Here is a 15,990-nt window from a genome sequence, read left to right on the forward strand (position 1 = left end):
GATATGTAAGGTTGACTCATTCTGTCAAAAATTATTGTGTAGCATTTTATTTACCAAGTTAAAAGTTATTCAATATTATAATAGGATTGTCGTATAGTAGCATCGAATGTTCGAAGTACTTGTTTTTTGTATAACGCAAGGTTGGTGCACAATATAATATGCTCAAGTTTTAAAACATAATAAACTTGTACGAGACAAAAAACAAAAAGATCAAATGTGAAACGAGAAGGAAAGTCTGGCAGTTTTTGATTCAAGTAGAAAAGCAAATATATTTGCTGAAATTTAAGTTCGTTAAAAAATGAAATATCAAACGTGTAACTGTTAAAAAAAATTGATAGAAGAATCATTTATCGTATCGCAAATAATAAATATTTAAGATATATTATAGAATAACATGGATGTACTTGCAAAGTTACGAAATACTGTTAGCAATACAATTTCTAACACTGTTCAGAACACAGCTTATGGTTTATCGCAATTGTCAAATGTTCTTCCGGGAAACCCTGTAACCAGAGAATTTGAAGTAACTGCTCATATAGCAAGCGCTGGACCATCATTACTGTGGAAAATTTATAATGGGTACAAAAAGTCTACTAAACAAGAAGCAGCAATTTTTGTATTCGAGAAACGGATGTTGGATAAGTTTTCAAGAAATGACAAAGAATTGATTATTGAAACATTGAAAAAAGGTGTAGCGCAATTAACGAAATTGCGTCATCCACAAATTTTAACAGTTCAACATCCTTTGGAAGAATCAAGAGATAGTTTGGCATTTGCAACTGAACCTGTGCTAGCTAGTTTAGCTAATATTTTGGGAAATCATAATAATTTACCACAGCCATTACCAATAACATTAAAGGATTACAAGTTGCACGATGTTGAAATTAAATATGGACTTTTACAGCTTGGCGAAGGTTTGACATTTTTACACGGAGACGTTAAATTATTGCACAGAAATTTATGCCCGGAATCAATTGTTGTGAACAGCCATGGAGCATGGAAAATTTTTGGATTTGATTTCTGTGCTTTAAATCAAAGTGCAGAAGGTAAACAGCCTCAGTGGTCATATGTAGAATACGATATGTCAGCTCCATTCATGGCACAACCAAATTTGGATTATCAAGCACCAGAATGTATTCTAGCAAGCAGTGTTAGTGCAGCCAGTGATATATTCTCTTTGGGAATGGTAGCATATATTTTACATTCTCCAAAGAATGTGCCCCTTAATGAATGTAACAATAATTTATTGAAATGTAAACAATTTTTAGAAAATTTCAAAAGTTCAGCTATTACAGATAGACATCTTCCAACTTCAGAGAATCTACGACATACAATTAAATTAATGTTAAATCATAATCCTGAATTAAGACCTGACGCTCATCAGTTTGTAAAAATTGAATATTTTATGGATATAGGTGTTAAAACTTTAAATTATTTAGATAAAATTTTCCAGTGGGATAATTTACAAAAATCACAATTTTATAAGGGACTGCCACAACTTTTAAAGCAATTGCCACATAGAGTTATATTGCATAGGGTCCTTCCAGCTTTGTACAAGGAATTATTTAATCCTCCAATGATCCCATTCGTTTTGCCAAGCATAATCTATGCAATGGAAACAAGCTCTGTGGAAGAATTTCAAGAATATATTTTACCAAATATCAAACCTGTTTTGACATTAGACGATCCACCACAGATTAGTCTTGTTTTAATGCAACATGCTGATTTACTACTAAAATTATGTACCACGGAAGTGATAAAAACAGACATAGTGCCAATGTTGTTACGTGCATTGGAATCTGAATGGGAACAGTTACAAGAACTGTGTTTATCAGCTTTACCTAATATTATAACAATGATTGAAGGACCGGTGATTAAAAATGCAATTTTGCCCAGAATGAAAAAGATTTGTTTACATGGGAAAGCAAATAACAACAAAAGTCTTGGAGTTAGAGTAAACTGTTTGTTATGTCTTGCAAAAATGTTACCTAATTTTGATAGATGGCTTGTTTTTGATCAAGTGTTACCTTTTCTACAAGAAATTCCACATTCCAGTGAACCTGCAATTCTTATGGCTATCATTGGTATTATATCACATTACAGTATTAACACTAAATGAATTCAAAACTTCTGTTGGTTTTATGCATTGAAAATAGCTGTGTAGAAACAAACAAATTCCACAGATAAACCAAATTAATAGATCTGATGTTACTATAAACTTCTGCCTACTATAATTAATTTACTAACATAAAGTTATGATAGTACATAATATAGAAACCTACGAAATTTTTGAATTCAGCTAATATAATAATAAAATATAGAAAATAGATTAGTTAAAGTTAGTAAGTTATGAATAATTGTTTTATTTTATTATCAGGTATTTACCGAATGTTATTAAATCATAGCAAATTAGGAACAAGTAAAGAAATATTAGCAACAAAAATTTTACCATTCTTGTTGCCACTCTGTATTGAGCAAAATTTTAGTCTGCCACAATATGAAATTCTCTCAACTCTTGTAATTGAAATGATAAACCGTGTAACATCAGAGCATAAGGAAGCTTTAAGACAAATAGATGCCATGCGTAGAGAGACTCGACAGTTAGATGAGGAACTTTCACAAACTTCTAACGTTTATACAAAAATGAATACAGCTAGTGATAATGTAAGTGCAATTCCTATAGTTTCTGCCTCAAATACAAGTACAAGTTTCACAAAGTCTCTGCATATTGAAAATGAATTGACAATGGAAGATAAATTTCGGTAAGTAGTAATTATTGCATCTTATCTTTTATTTGTATGAGTATTATCAATATATTTTGATAATTTTGTAAATAAAAACTTATTTATTTATAGATTAACTGAACAACAACAGTTGTACCAAAGATTGCAATCTCAAACACCATTAATACCAACAGTTGTTCAACCTACAAAGCCTCTAACAAAAGATTTAACCGATACTTTAATGAAATCAAATTTAGATCAGTTAAACCTTTCAGTGTCAAATTCGAAACCTACCTATACTTGGAAATCTCCGAATTCGAATCAGTATCAATATCATAATCCACAAGGGATGAATATACAATTAGGTCAAAAATTAAATAACTGTGTTCCTAATTCAGTTGTTACTAGCAATAACAGTAATTATTTTATGTATCAAGGAAATGTTGCACTTAATCAGTTAGAACTTAATTCAAATTTGAATTCTAATTCTAATCAAACGGTAAATAAATTGCCTTCTTGCGATGTAATGGATCTACTTAGCTAATAATTTTATTAATACGATATAGTATAATGTTTCTTACTAATCATTGCAAGAAGAATTAGTTGTATTAAAAATAGTCACGTTGTTACATTATAATAACACTGCTGCATTGCTTTTTGATTATTCCATTTTTGTTATAACATTTATCTAGTTGAATGATTATGAATGATAAAGTAAAGATAACTTGTACTAAAGTGTACTAATTATTATCTTATTCCTAAAATTTTCAAATATTACGTATCTAGAACATTTTAATTACTTTACAAATTAGATAGGTATATTGGAAATGGAAAGAAAAAATATTACTTAAAAAGTGCAATTCCGTATAGCATATAGTTTAGTCTATTGTATTTAATGAATTTTTGTTATCTGTGTGTATGTACGTTGATGTTTTAAAAAATTGAATAAAATAATATATATAATTTTAGAAACAAGATAATAATGACTGCAAAACTTTAAAAATTATATATATTTATTAATAAAATGCATGATACATTTATAAAAAATTATGTATCATGTATTAAAATAAATATTTCTTAATGTGTTTTAGTAAATATGTAAAGTGAAATGGAACATACTACAAATTGCTTAAAAAATTACGTTTGTTGTATACACTAAGTATGACAAAAATGTATAAATTGATTAGAATAACAGTTGGTTGTTTTGTATAGATAAAAAAATGAAACTTGCAACATGAATTTATGTATGTGTGCGTGCTTGTAATGTATAACTACTGTGGAAGGTCTGTATGCATATGTACTTGAAACATATCATATTAGAAAATATAACAATTTCCTTAAAAATACTATACCATATTCATTAAAATGTATATAATATAACATAGAACATGTTGAATATAAAATGGAACATGTGTGATAGTACTGTATGGAGATAATTTTGTCTGATAATCTACTTTAAGTTTACTTTGAAATATTGCTTTTATTTCAAATTATGTTCTAAATTTAACATTGTTAAAATAAATGTTATAGTTACTTTCTTGTAATTTTACTCTTGTGGCGGTATCGAATTCTACTCGGATTGCGCGCTGAAGGATGCAGTTCCGGCTGTCAATAACAATATGCAAGCAGTTGAGCACTTTTTACAGAGATGGCGCCATAAGCAATAAATTTAAATTTTGTAAATTAAATACGCGGGAATAGAGATATACAGTAACGTTTGATTCAATTTAAATTATAGATTTAAATCACCTATTCTCCAAATATTCATCACCAATACTTTTTATAGAAACGCACAGTTTCTACGCATTTAATAGAATGCCTATAATGAAACTAATGTTAGGTCAGATTGACTTTATATCAACTTCATGATGAAATTTTTTACTTAAACAGTAATTTACAATTGTATTCAAAATTAGTTAATGTCACAATAACTCTATTTACTCTGCATTTAATCTCACTATCAACAAAAGAATACCATTAATCTATTAAAATAATGTTTTAATAGAAGTAAAATGGAAGTTGTACTTTTGAAACAATTCAATGAAGCAAACACGTGCCTGCACTTGAATATTTCAAGGACAAGATACTTAAACTTGTTTAATCATGCTATGCATACAATTTTTTTTTTATGTAACGTTCAACAGTTAATTTCCGAAATTGCTAGCTATAAGTTCGTTTCATCGAATTTGAATGCCTGAATAGGAATTGAATTATTATTCAATTGAACACTTACCTATAATATCTCGATTATTTCCCAACAGTAGTTTAAATTATTTGTACTTTATTGTCATATACAGATATAAATAAATCTTAAATATAGTTCACCTTTCCTTGAATGTTCAAGTTGACATTTATTACTCAAAGCTATTACAGTGTGACTAACATAAGCTATTTCCCAATAAAAATTAAAAAATTTTAAACAAAGTATTTTTACATTTGAATTTACTTCGATAAGCGTCAAAAGCAATGTAGATAACATAAAACATTACATTTTTTGTATAATGATAGGAAGTAATTTAATATTTACATATTGAAAATTTTGTGAATACGTAATTTAGCTTATCTATTAACATTTAAAATATTATATTCTGCGATATGTTTTTATACCCTTGTACGAATCATATCTGAATCTAATTCGCTATAATCAGTCTTACAAAATGAAATAGCTTCTTGAGAAATAATAGCTACAAACCGCTACTTAATTCTCTTTGAATTGCCTCTAAAGATTTTCCTTTTGTCTCTGGAACTAATATATATACAAAGAAAGCTCCAATTAAACAAATTACAGCAAATAACCAAAATGTGACATCAATACCAATTGCTATTGACAAATCGCTAAAAAATTTAGTTACAATGAATACCAATATCCAATTTAAAAGGCTAGCACTACTTGCTGCTACACCCTTCACTTCTGGCGAAAAAATTTCACCCATCATCGTCCATGGTATCGGCCCAAAACCCATATTAAACATTATAATAAAAATGCATATAGCGACCAACGGTAGCCACCCGATTGAACTAACATCTGTTTTAATTCTTGAGAGATAAAAGTAAACTCCAAGAATACAAGTTGTTAAACACATAAATATCGCGGATAGCAATAGTAAAATTCTTCTACCTGCACGATCTACAATTAATCCGCTCGCAGAAGCAGCTATTACTTGCATTGCGCCTACTATCATAGTCGAGTGGCCAGATTCTAGAGTACTGCCAACTTGTTCAAAAATACTATTAGTATAAAATATAACGACATTAACGCCACTTAGTTGTTGAAAAATCATGAGCCCGAAACCAATCACAAGACTTTTTAAAACTGCTTTAGATTTAATTGCAGCCCAAAAGGAGACCGCAGTTTTACTATTTTCTTCCAATGCATTTTTGTGACTTTGTAATTCATTTTCTATATTGTAATGAGCGCCGCGTAATCTAGTCAAACTTTTTCTAGCAGATTCTTCGTCGCCTTTTTTTAAGTAATAAATTGGTGTTTCTGGCATGAATACAAATACCGCAACAAAGATGAGGGGTATAATACCAGATATAATTGATAGAATACGCATATCAACAATGTTTCCAAAGACATATGATATAAAGATGCCTATAGTAGTAAGTATTTGTATATAAGATCCAAGAGCACCGCGTATCTGGTTTTCGGCTATCTCTGCTATATAGATTGGTCCTAGTACGGAAAAAGCTCCGGTACCGAGACCAGTCATAAATCTACCAATATAAAACATAGTCACAGATTTGGCCAAAATAATAAGCAACCAGCCTATAGTAAAAGGCACTGCCATTAAGAGCATTGAATATTTTCTTCCTATTATATCAGCGAGAATCCCAATAAGTATACATATTATTGCACAACCCACTGCAGCTAATGAGCTGATCCATGAAAATTCAACTGCAGAAATTTCTATATGATATAAATTTTTTAGTTCTATTCCGTTCTCGCCAGCAGAAGATGTCCATCCTAGCGTCAATCCACCTGATAAGGATCCAAGAGTTGCTGCTATAGCAGCAACATATTGAAGCAATCTTTTGGCTGGTACATCTTCAGCATTGGAGACCAAGGTCTGCTGCGAAATTCCAACAGGTTCTAAATTCATCTCCTTAAAGTTACACTTGATAGTACCTAAAAGTATTTATACTGATTTTAACCAGAAATTAGAATTCTTTAATTAAATTAAAATTAATTTGTACTCTCTTCATTATGTTTTAGTCGAAAATATTTGTTAAGTATTCAAAAAAGTAATACGAATATCGTTACTTCATTTCATTGTTTGTAAAACACACTTTATCATCAAACTGTTCTACTAACTTATTAGTTTTATAGCTTCCTTACATACATATTACTACAGTAACTTATTACACACACGTACCACATTAGATATGCAAAATTTAGAAAACTGATTAACACATTTAGATACTATCAGCTACAAAAACTATAACGTGCTTTAGGCTCGAGCGTACTTTACGAAATGCAACACCTTTAGTCGCGTAACGATAATCATATTACCTACACAATGTTTCATATCAATAATACAAACGAAAAGAGATTAATTTAGGTTTAAATGACGTGGCTATAGATTGCATTGGATCTTCTAGCAAATAAAAATTTCTTACCATTTATGTCTTCCGTGTTTTATTAAAGTGTAATCATATATCTTTAATTTCTTCATTTTCTTTTAATTCTTTATTTCTTGAATTTATTTAAATATGTAATTTTATGCTTGAATTATACATATTATCTGGATAGAGTTGCTACGAGATATATAAGATATAATTTGATAAAACATTTCTTTATAAGTCACTAGAACTTTGAACCATTGTGTAATATATTTGTTCAAAGATAATATAATAATCACACTATCTTATCTTATATACTCACTGGTTTTTTAAACAATTTGTAGGGATAATAATATTCTATTTATACCAGTTCTTAGCATGGGGAAATCATGATCGATTGTTTTCAATGCATGCTTTAATTTTTCTCTATAACTGTATTCCCTTTGTAAATTTTCTTCTATTACATTTTCACCTTTATAAATCATTTTATATACACCATTCTTAATATCATACAATTGTTTCACTTTCCTCTGCTTAAAAATCAAATTGTGCAGGTTCTAAAAATAGAGAAGTAGAATTAAATGTTGATAAATTTTATCAGTGATATGATATAGCGCTGCTTAATCGCTACGACACAACTAAGTAACTTACATGATATTTCATCTGTTCCAATTGTTTAATTTCATCTTCTACATTATGAATACATTCCCTTAAGTTCTGTAAAATCTCTTGGCCCTTGATTGTTTTGTTCTGAATGTTTTTTATCTGATCTTTTAATTTCTCTACCATATTAATAGTTTCTTTTTTAATCTATTTTGTAAACGATAAGACAAGTTAGTTAATTATTGACTCATAAACTACACATCATTAACCATTAATTAGTACTTACCTTCAGAAGTTGCTTGATCTTTGTTCTTTGGTCAGACAAACGTTTATACATTACAGTTTTTTCATTGTGCTTTACTTTTGGATTTCTTTTAAGCTTACTAAACATCTTGTCAACTATAATATCTCTTCTTGCAATACAAAGATCCATATCGCGAATTAATTTTTCCTGAATCTTTTTTAAATAAGACAATCTCATTTCCATCTTGTGAATTTCACTTTTCATCAATGCTATACCTCCAGCAGTTTGTTCCTCTTTTACGTTCTTGATTGTATCTTGCATTAGTTGTATCTTAATTATATGTATATAAATATTATGATGATTTTTCTGAAATATATAAAGATATTTATGAATTACGAGTATTAGTTACCTTTTTTTCCCATGATAAACTTTCTTGTTGGGCAGATTTCAATTCTTGTTTTAGCATCATTTTCTCATTTGATAGATTTTTAAAATCACTTTGTAATTTTATAAGTTCTAACTCCAATTGTTCAAAGGTCAAGAGACATTCATTTTTTATTATGCAATTTTGATCCTCCAAGCCCTTTTTTAAATCTTTTTGCGTTACCAAATTTGCATTAATACGTGATAATTTTTGATCAAGGAGATTCATAATTTTATTCGTATTCGTCTCTTCTTTCGCAAGCGTTTCTAACGCATATTCCAACTTTAAATTCTTTTGTCCCATTATCATAGTTTCTTTTTCAAGCAGATTTAATTCCCGTAATTGTGATTCTCTTTGTTGACTTAATGAAACGACAAAACCTTGTTGACGCATCCAAAATTGCTGTGTTTTTTTAATACTATGTTCAAATTTTTTGATATTTCTTTCTAAACTGATAATTTTCAAATCCTGAGGGCTTAACTCCTCTCCACCGATATCTGGTAATATCTAAAATTATTTTATTACAGATGTTATATATTTGTAATTCTCTTATTAAATTTCATTATGGAAAATACTAAATACGTCAAATGAAAACCTATAAAGTGCATGAAACTTTCATAACACCTTTTCATTTTCCTATATATTAGAAATTTTGTTACAAATGGAAGTAAAATACTGACAAGCAATATAATATTACTCTAGCAATTCTGTTTTTTCCATATTGAATAATGAAGTCACCAAATTTTCTGAGAATTTCTACAACAGCAAGAGTTCTGTGACAAGTTCTCCTAAATCCTAAGGTTTACATTTGACTCTTCTAATTAAAAGAAAAAACAAAACCTGATCAATATATTTATTTATTTCTAGAAGTTTTGTTTGTGCTTTTTGTATCATGATTTCATGTTTCTTTATGTCCTTTTGCAATGCATCTATTTGTTTTTCTTTTTTAGAATTCTTCTGAGACAGTTCCTCTAACTCAGTTTCTTGGTTTGCAATTAGATTTTTTAATTTTTCCAATTGTAAAAGATTGCTTCCATATGTATTCTCCATACGTGCAATTGAGATTTCATATTCCAGTACAGTATTTTTTGTATTTACTAATAATTCGTTCACATATTGTGCTGTTTTGTTGCATAACAGTTTCTCTTCCAACTTTTTGAATACAGCACCCTCTAAATTATTTTTCTGTTCAAAAACATTTTCAAGCTTTCTAGTAATTTGATCTTCTTCGTGTAAACAGTTCTGATATCTCTGAAATATATATCACTTTGTAATAGCACCAATTAACACTTTATCTATCATTAGATAAAGCAATTATAAAGTACAGTATGTTTAACATACAGTGAAAATAATATTATAATCGTGTTGTGTTTGCTCAGTAATTTTTGTAAGATTTAATAATTCTATTTCGCTATTCGTAATTTTTTCATTGCACATTGATATTGATTTTGCCGTAATTTTAATATTGTTCTCTGTACGAAAACATAAAGATGTTAGATGTTCATTCATTTCCATTTCTTTTTCTGTGTCTTTCTTTAATTTTTGTATTTCTAATAATAATTCATCATATAATTTATGTGCTTCTCTACAAAATAAATATTTAACTAAATATAAAATAAAATTATATACATTTTTTCAATACTTACGTTTGCTCAAATTGTAACTGATCATACACATTATTTCTTTTACCAATATTATTTACCACAGAGTTCCATACTCCATGTAAATCTTTATGTTCTATATGCAAAGTTTCCAAATCTGTATTCGCATCAATTACCATTCTATTCGTATTCTCATTTTCTTCATCTTTAATTTGTAATTGCTCATCCAAATAGGCTATCTCTGACTCAATTTTCCATATTTCTTCTTTTAATCGATACAAGATAAAATCTCTTTCTTGCTTTTTATTAATCAATATCTTGTTTCTATTAGAATCTTGTAATGACATTTGTTTGGATATTATTAAATGATCGTTTAATTCTTTCTCCCATTTAGATAAACAGCAGTGGAATTCCAATAAATTTTGCAATCTTTTAGACAGTCTTTCCTTTTTATCTTTTTCCTCTCTTAATTTTGAATAACTTTGTTTCAGACTTTCTTTAACACTTTCTACATTGTTACTGCTTTTATCTCTTAATTGTATAATGTTTGACAATGCTTCTACATATTGTTGTAGTATTGTATGTTGGCGCTCGACTTCTTGTTGTGTCTCATAGAGATACACGGCATCTGATTCTAGATTTTTTTCTGTTTGTTTGACCGTTGCTTCCTAAAGTAACAAAATTGAGTTAAGTTCTTAAAGCTGCAATTTGAAATGTAATATGAACAAACTAAACTAGAAAATTCATTTACTGCTTCCATCATTAAGAAAGTTTGGCCTAATAAAAAGGTATTAAAAGTTCAGAACAAATATAGTATTTTGTGTACTTAAAGAATGAAAGTAACTTATTGAAACCAGTTACTTACAAGATCGAGTATTTCTTCTGTAAGTCTATCATTTACATGCAATAAATGATCATGCAGTGTTTTTTGAAACTTTTTCATCAGTTTATCATCTGGATCCAGTACATGCAATGTCGATGCCATGATTAAATACAATTTATTGTATTTAGTTGAAAAATTTTTACCAATTATAAAGTCTTTGCTCAGTCTTTTGTCTTTCAACTGTTCTTTAACGATTTATTTATATTCAAAGTGATGCGGTAACCATACCAACAAGCACGAATTAAAAAGTACTAAGTATGATGGTCATCATTTTGTTTCTAAGTTTTGAGAGACAATTTCTTCCAATCTTACACACGTATGATCTGCTCTAACGCGTTGTGTTACGTTCCTCAAAAAAGTTATATGGCTTTGTTTTGTACTGTTGAAAAAGATAATTAAACAGAGAATATTGTACATGCTATGAAAGTATCTCTTGCAATTTTGCTTCTAAGGAGATTCATTGTTTATTTACAATCTACAGCTACTTAAAATACAATCGAAGTATGATATACAAGTATTTCATAGATAAATAATAGAACTTTTATAGTACTTGGAGGTTATGCCTTCAAAATATTGATCTGAACGTGTTGTTCAGATTCAATTATTACATTTTTACTTATAAACAATTAATATAAATATATAATAACCAAGTTCTTTTATTTTCGAATAGATGAATACTGTATTAAATGTTGCGCGCACTTTAAACGTATCCTGTAAACGATATTTAAGTTCTGTTAAATTACCATCAGAACTTGTTATACCGATGAATAAAGATATGATTATTTGTTGGCATCCAGAGCGCAAATTTCCATATGAACATTCGTTACCTATAGTAGAGAAAGAGGTCTCATCTAATTCTATTTTATGTATTGGCGAGAAGGAAATTGCTGAAGTTTTCAAGCATAAAAAACCAAAAGTGGTTGTCGAAGAGCTTTCCAAAATGACTTATACTACAAAACATAGGTGGTATCCCAAAAAGTGGCGCAATAGAATTAGGAAGGTCGAAGACGAGAGACCATATTTGTAATTATAAATTGTACCTTTAAATATACATTATATTATAATAAAGTAACACTAAAGTCACGCAATAAAAATTGGTGCATATACATTTTAATTTATTATTACATTTTGTTCTTTATTTTATTATTTAGTTTATTTCGTACATTGCACTTATTTAAATGTTATTAATACTGTCAAAAATTAATATACATGCATATATATAAGTCACTTTTATAAACAGATATATACATATATATATATATACATATACACAAAAGCTTTGGTTCTTTAGATAAAATGAAATTTGAATTCTATACATTATCAGGAAATATTTCCCTTTGTCCTTCATATAAAAAGATTTGCATTGCTTGATATAACAAATATCTCCCAAAGTTACGTTTTTCTTCCGTATTCCAGGTTGCTGCTTGTCCATAATAATCTCCATTTTTACAATTTTTTAATTTTTGTACTCCTAAAGCATCAATCATAGCAGCTTCACGTGTATAAGCTTCCACTGGAATACTATTATGAAAAATATGTAGACTAATGACTCCATATCCTTTATTCCAAATATCTAGAATTTTGTTAATCTTTGCATTCTCAGAATGTCGATTTGAAATCCACTCATGAAAAGCTTCTTTAAGATGGGCATATGGTCTATTTCGTGTACCTTTACCCACATAAAATATAGCAGAAATAAATCTATTCCACACTGTAGATTTCGGCAATTTGTCTGCATGTAATGGTAACTCTTTAGTTATACTTGGATCTAACAGCAAATAATTAAAACAAATTTTACTTAATCCTTCTCTCCATTTCCTAGAAGGACTTACTAAGGAAAATTCTTTAAAAATATTTTTTTCAATAATTCTGTATCTTCCTAAATCGTTTATCCAATCTCCATACATTAAGAACGGTTTTGTCTGCAATTCATCACGTGTCGTCTCAAACGGTATTTTAAAATTATTGATCCCAAGCGATGATAAATTATGTGATTCTTTCTCTAAATTAATAAGACGTTTTAAATACAGCTGTCTTGTTGTACTAGTTATTGGTCCAGGATTGTCACCTAGATTAATTAGTCTTTTCCGTAATATTTCATCTGTTGGACACGTATTCACTGATATATTTAATGAATTTGGCCCTAAATAAATTGATCAATTATAATTTAAGAAATTAGATATTAGTAGATGAAGTAATTTGAATATATCTTACACATTTTGTCAGATGAAGTACAATCAGCAGTTTTGCTAAAAATAAATAAAAATGAAAGTTATACTTTATTGCAATCACTATTAATAAGAACGTAATTACATTCAATATCTTACTGTGATGGCAGCGTATAAATTCTACGTTCTAAAAAACCTACACCTTCATCTGGATCTTCATATTTATATTCCTCTTGCACACTGATGAATGATTCTGATTTAAAACTGTTAAAAAATATATAGTAAATAAAAAAATAGTTAACATGTTTATAATAAAATTATTGTCAAACAAAGTTAGGAAAGATGAGGTGGAAAATTCTATACTTGTCCATTTAATACCTACCTTGTAAGAAGAGTATTTAAACTTCCTTTAATACTATTTGCAGTACTATTAATTTTTAACTCTACTTCTTCATCTGCAAATTTGTTTTGTAAGTCGTATTCCTTTAAATAATCTTCATTATTTTTAATAAAATTCGTTTTTCCTATATTGAAATTGTTAAAGTTATTACTAAGTTTTATTATGTCCTCCTTTAATGTGCATGCATCAGTACATGGTTCATTTCTATTAATATTTATTGGTATATCATCATCGTCATATTTAGTGTCACTCAATCTTATTGCCAAGTTTTTTTTAAATTTATGATTTAATTTATTTGCACAATTTTGATCCGGTGACAAAGAATTTGTTGAATCAGGACTTGTGTTTTCTGAAGATGCTAAGTCAATGTTTTTTCTAAGTTTTTTAAGGGATGAATACTGTCTGTAAAATCGTTTCCTCCTCCTTGGAGTAGACCTCGCCATTTCTTTCCCAAAATTAAATTCTTCTGATCGAAATGATTGGTTTCTCGTTATACAAGGTGTAAAAGTTTGAAATTTCATTTCTTTATTTAGAATTTTTGGAGATGAATATCTTTGTTCATTTTCTATCGAATTATTCATTAAAAAATTTGGTGATTTACTTACGATGATGTCATTTGTATTATACATTGGTATTAATGGAATTTTAACATTATTTTGTTTGAAAATTTGCCGTTTATATTTAGGGGTAACAGACTGTTTCTTTGTTTTCATTTTTAAAGCAAATTTATCTTTCATATTGTATAGTATGCTGTTATCACTACTTATTGCAGATGAAGTACTTTTATCATATTGGATTCTTTCAGATAGTTCATAGTCTTCATTACTCTCCTGTTCTTTGGAATTAGATTTTAAAGAATTCGAAAGTTTATTAATTATTTCATTTACTAAAAATTTCTCCTTAAACATCTCTTCACGAATTTGAAGTTCAGCTACATTTGTGTCAAACTGATTGTCATTATTTATACTGTTGTCACTCAAGTTAAAGGAATGCAGATGTTCAATGTCAGCAAATTCTTCACCTTCATGTTCCTTCATTATATTATCATTTAACATATTTTCTTGAGTAGGTTGTAACTCAGAAATTTGTGGCGCAGTATATTCTGCTATTATATTTCCATTGTTTATTAAGAGTTTATCTACAAAAAACCATATGATTAATGCTTTAATACTTATTTTACTGATTGTAATAATCTTTTCACTATTTAAAATAATAGAATTTAAGTTTCTTTAAAACTTTATACATATATAAGAAGCATATTACAGTAATCTCAGGTGGTATATTTCAAAGAGCAATATATTTTTACTTACTAAAAGTCACCTTGTAGTTTGTTGCTTTTTCTTCTTTTGCATTATTGTCACAATATTTTCCAAGCTCAACAATCGCTTTATAATATTTCCCATCAAATGCATAATGAAATGGACTACGTCCTTCATCATCCAAGCAAAATGGATCACCGCCATTTGCTAAGAGTAATTCTAACACTCTAACTCTACCCCATGCTGCTGCTACGTGAACTGGAGTTAGTCCCTCTGCTGATCTAAAAAATTAAGAAAAATTGCAATTGATGTTTCATTTCTATGTATCTTCATTTGAAAAATATATTATTCCCAACATTTCACATTTCTCTCGATAAATATTACAAACTTTAATTACTTACTTCACATTTGGATTTCCTCCGTGGCGTAAAAATAATTTAGTGACTTCTTCGGCAAATGCTTCAGAATCATTACCTATTACTAAGTGGAATGGAGTTACTCCATAAGTGGGTATCAATGTATTTGGATTTGCATCTTTGTTTAAAAGTAACGTAGTCACTTGTCTATCAAAATAACATTTAACAATTCCACATTAATATCAATAATACATTTGTACATTGGTAATTACTTGTTTTTACATAAAATCAGCTCTTACTTTATATTATTGTCCTCTAAGCCATCGCAAAGAGAAGAAGCCAAAAATAAACACCCTTTTGCTTTTAGAGTCGACATGATTTAATGTCTGCATATAATTTATTTTGTTTATATTGTTAATATATTTGAATTATTTTTTTGAATTAACATACACTTGTAAATTTGCTAAATATGGAAACAAAATCTTCATTTATTTAATCACTTTTAATAATTATAATTTTGAAAATTAGATTTAAATATTGAACTATATCTTACCTATCTCATTTTCTAGAAACATGTATTTACTTCTCAGATATAATGAAGACTGACTGTTTAAATTTGATTTAAATCTGTTATGCGGAACTTTACTATGTGGTAACAAAACATACACAATAACAATTTTTTTTATTCTTCTATATTTATGAAGAATATATTCCATATATCTATATAATATATAAAATATGTATCAAATTATGTACGATTAAACAC

General features: G+C 28.4%; 4 protein-coding genes across 5 annotated transcripts; 1 reads left to right on the top strand and 3 right to left on the bottom strand.

The window, feature by feature from the left end:
• Positions 1-248: 248 nt before the first annotated feature.
• Positions 249-3,552, top strand: LOC143422704 (SCY1-like protein 2). Its single transcript, XM_076893541.1, has 3 exons — positions 249-2,084; positions 2,378-2,762; positions 2,856-3,552. The coding sequence occupies exons 1-3, from the start codon at positions 395-397 to the stop codon at positions 3,265-3,267; spliced, it is 2,487 nt and encodes an 828-aa protein (XP_076749656.1). The 5' UTR covers positions 249-394; the 3' UTR covers positions 3,268-3,552.
• Positions 3,553-5,398: 1,846 nt separating this feature from the next.
• Positions 5,399-6,852, bottom strand: LOC143422716 (facilitated trehalose transporter Tret1). The gene has a single exon (XM_076893592.1). It carries the CDS (start codon positions 6,824-6,826, stop codon positions 5,408-5,410), a length of 1,419 nt encoding a protein of 472 aa, XP_076749707.1. The 5' UTR covers positions 6,827-6,852; the 3' UTR covers positions 5,399-5,407.
• Positions 6,853-7,346: 494 nt separating this feature from the next.
• On the bottom strand, positions 7,347-11,143 carry L(2)41ab (lethal (2) 41Ab). Its single transcript, XM_076893625.1, has 8 exons — positions 11,024-11,143; positions 10,204-10,826; positions 9,899-10,142; positions 9,398-9,808; positions 8,543-9,064; positions 8,176-8,463; positions 7,938-8,096; positions 7,347-7,843 (listed from the first exon to the last, which is right to left on the bottom strand). The coding sequence occupies exons 1-8, from the start codon at positions 11,141-11,143 to the stop codon at positions 7,616-7,618; spliced, it is 2,595 nt and encodes an 864-aa protein (XP_076749740.1). The 3' UTR covers positions 7,347-7,615.
• Positions 11,144-12,141: 998 nt separating this feature from the next.
• LOC143422702 (uncharacterized) lies at positions 12,142-15,814 on the bottom strand. 2 transcript variants are annotated; one of them, XM_076893524.1, is made up of 8 exons: positions 15,778-15,814; positions 15,524-15,539; positions 15,270-15,431; positions 14,920-15,149; positions 13,592-14,747; positions 13,369-13,473; positions 13,256-13,290; positions 12,142-13,184 (listed from the first exon to the last, which is right to left on the bottom strand). In XM_076893524.1, exons 1-8 carry the CDS (start codon positions 15,797-15,799, stop codon positions 12,352-12,354), a joined length of 2,559 nt encoding a protein of 852 aa, XP_076749639.1. In that variant the 5' UTR covers positions 15,800-15,814; the 3' UTR covers positions 12,142-12,351. The 2 variants fall into 2 exon arrangements, with proteins under 2 accessions (XP_076749639.1, XP_076749638.1); XM_076893523.1 differs by lacking the exon at positions 15,778-15,814 and having other exon boundaries at positions 15,524-15,628.
• Between the last annotated feature and the right edge of the window lie 176 nt (positions 15,815-15,990).

This window comes from Xylocopa sonorina, chromosome 4, assembly GCF_050948175.1.
Source record: "Xylocopa sonorina isolate GNS202 chromosome 4, iyXylSono1_principal, whole genome shotgun sequence".
Lineage (NCBI taxonomy): Eukaryota > Metazoa > Arthropoda > Insecta > Hymenoptera > Apidae > Xylocopa > Xylocopa sonorina.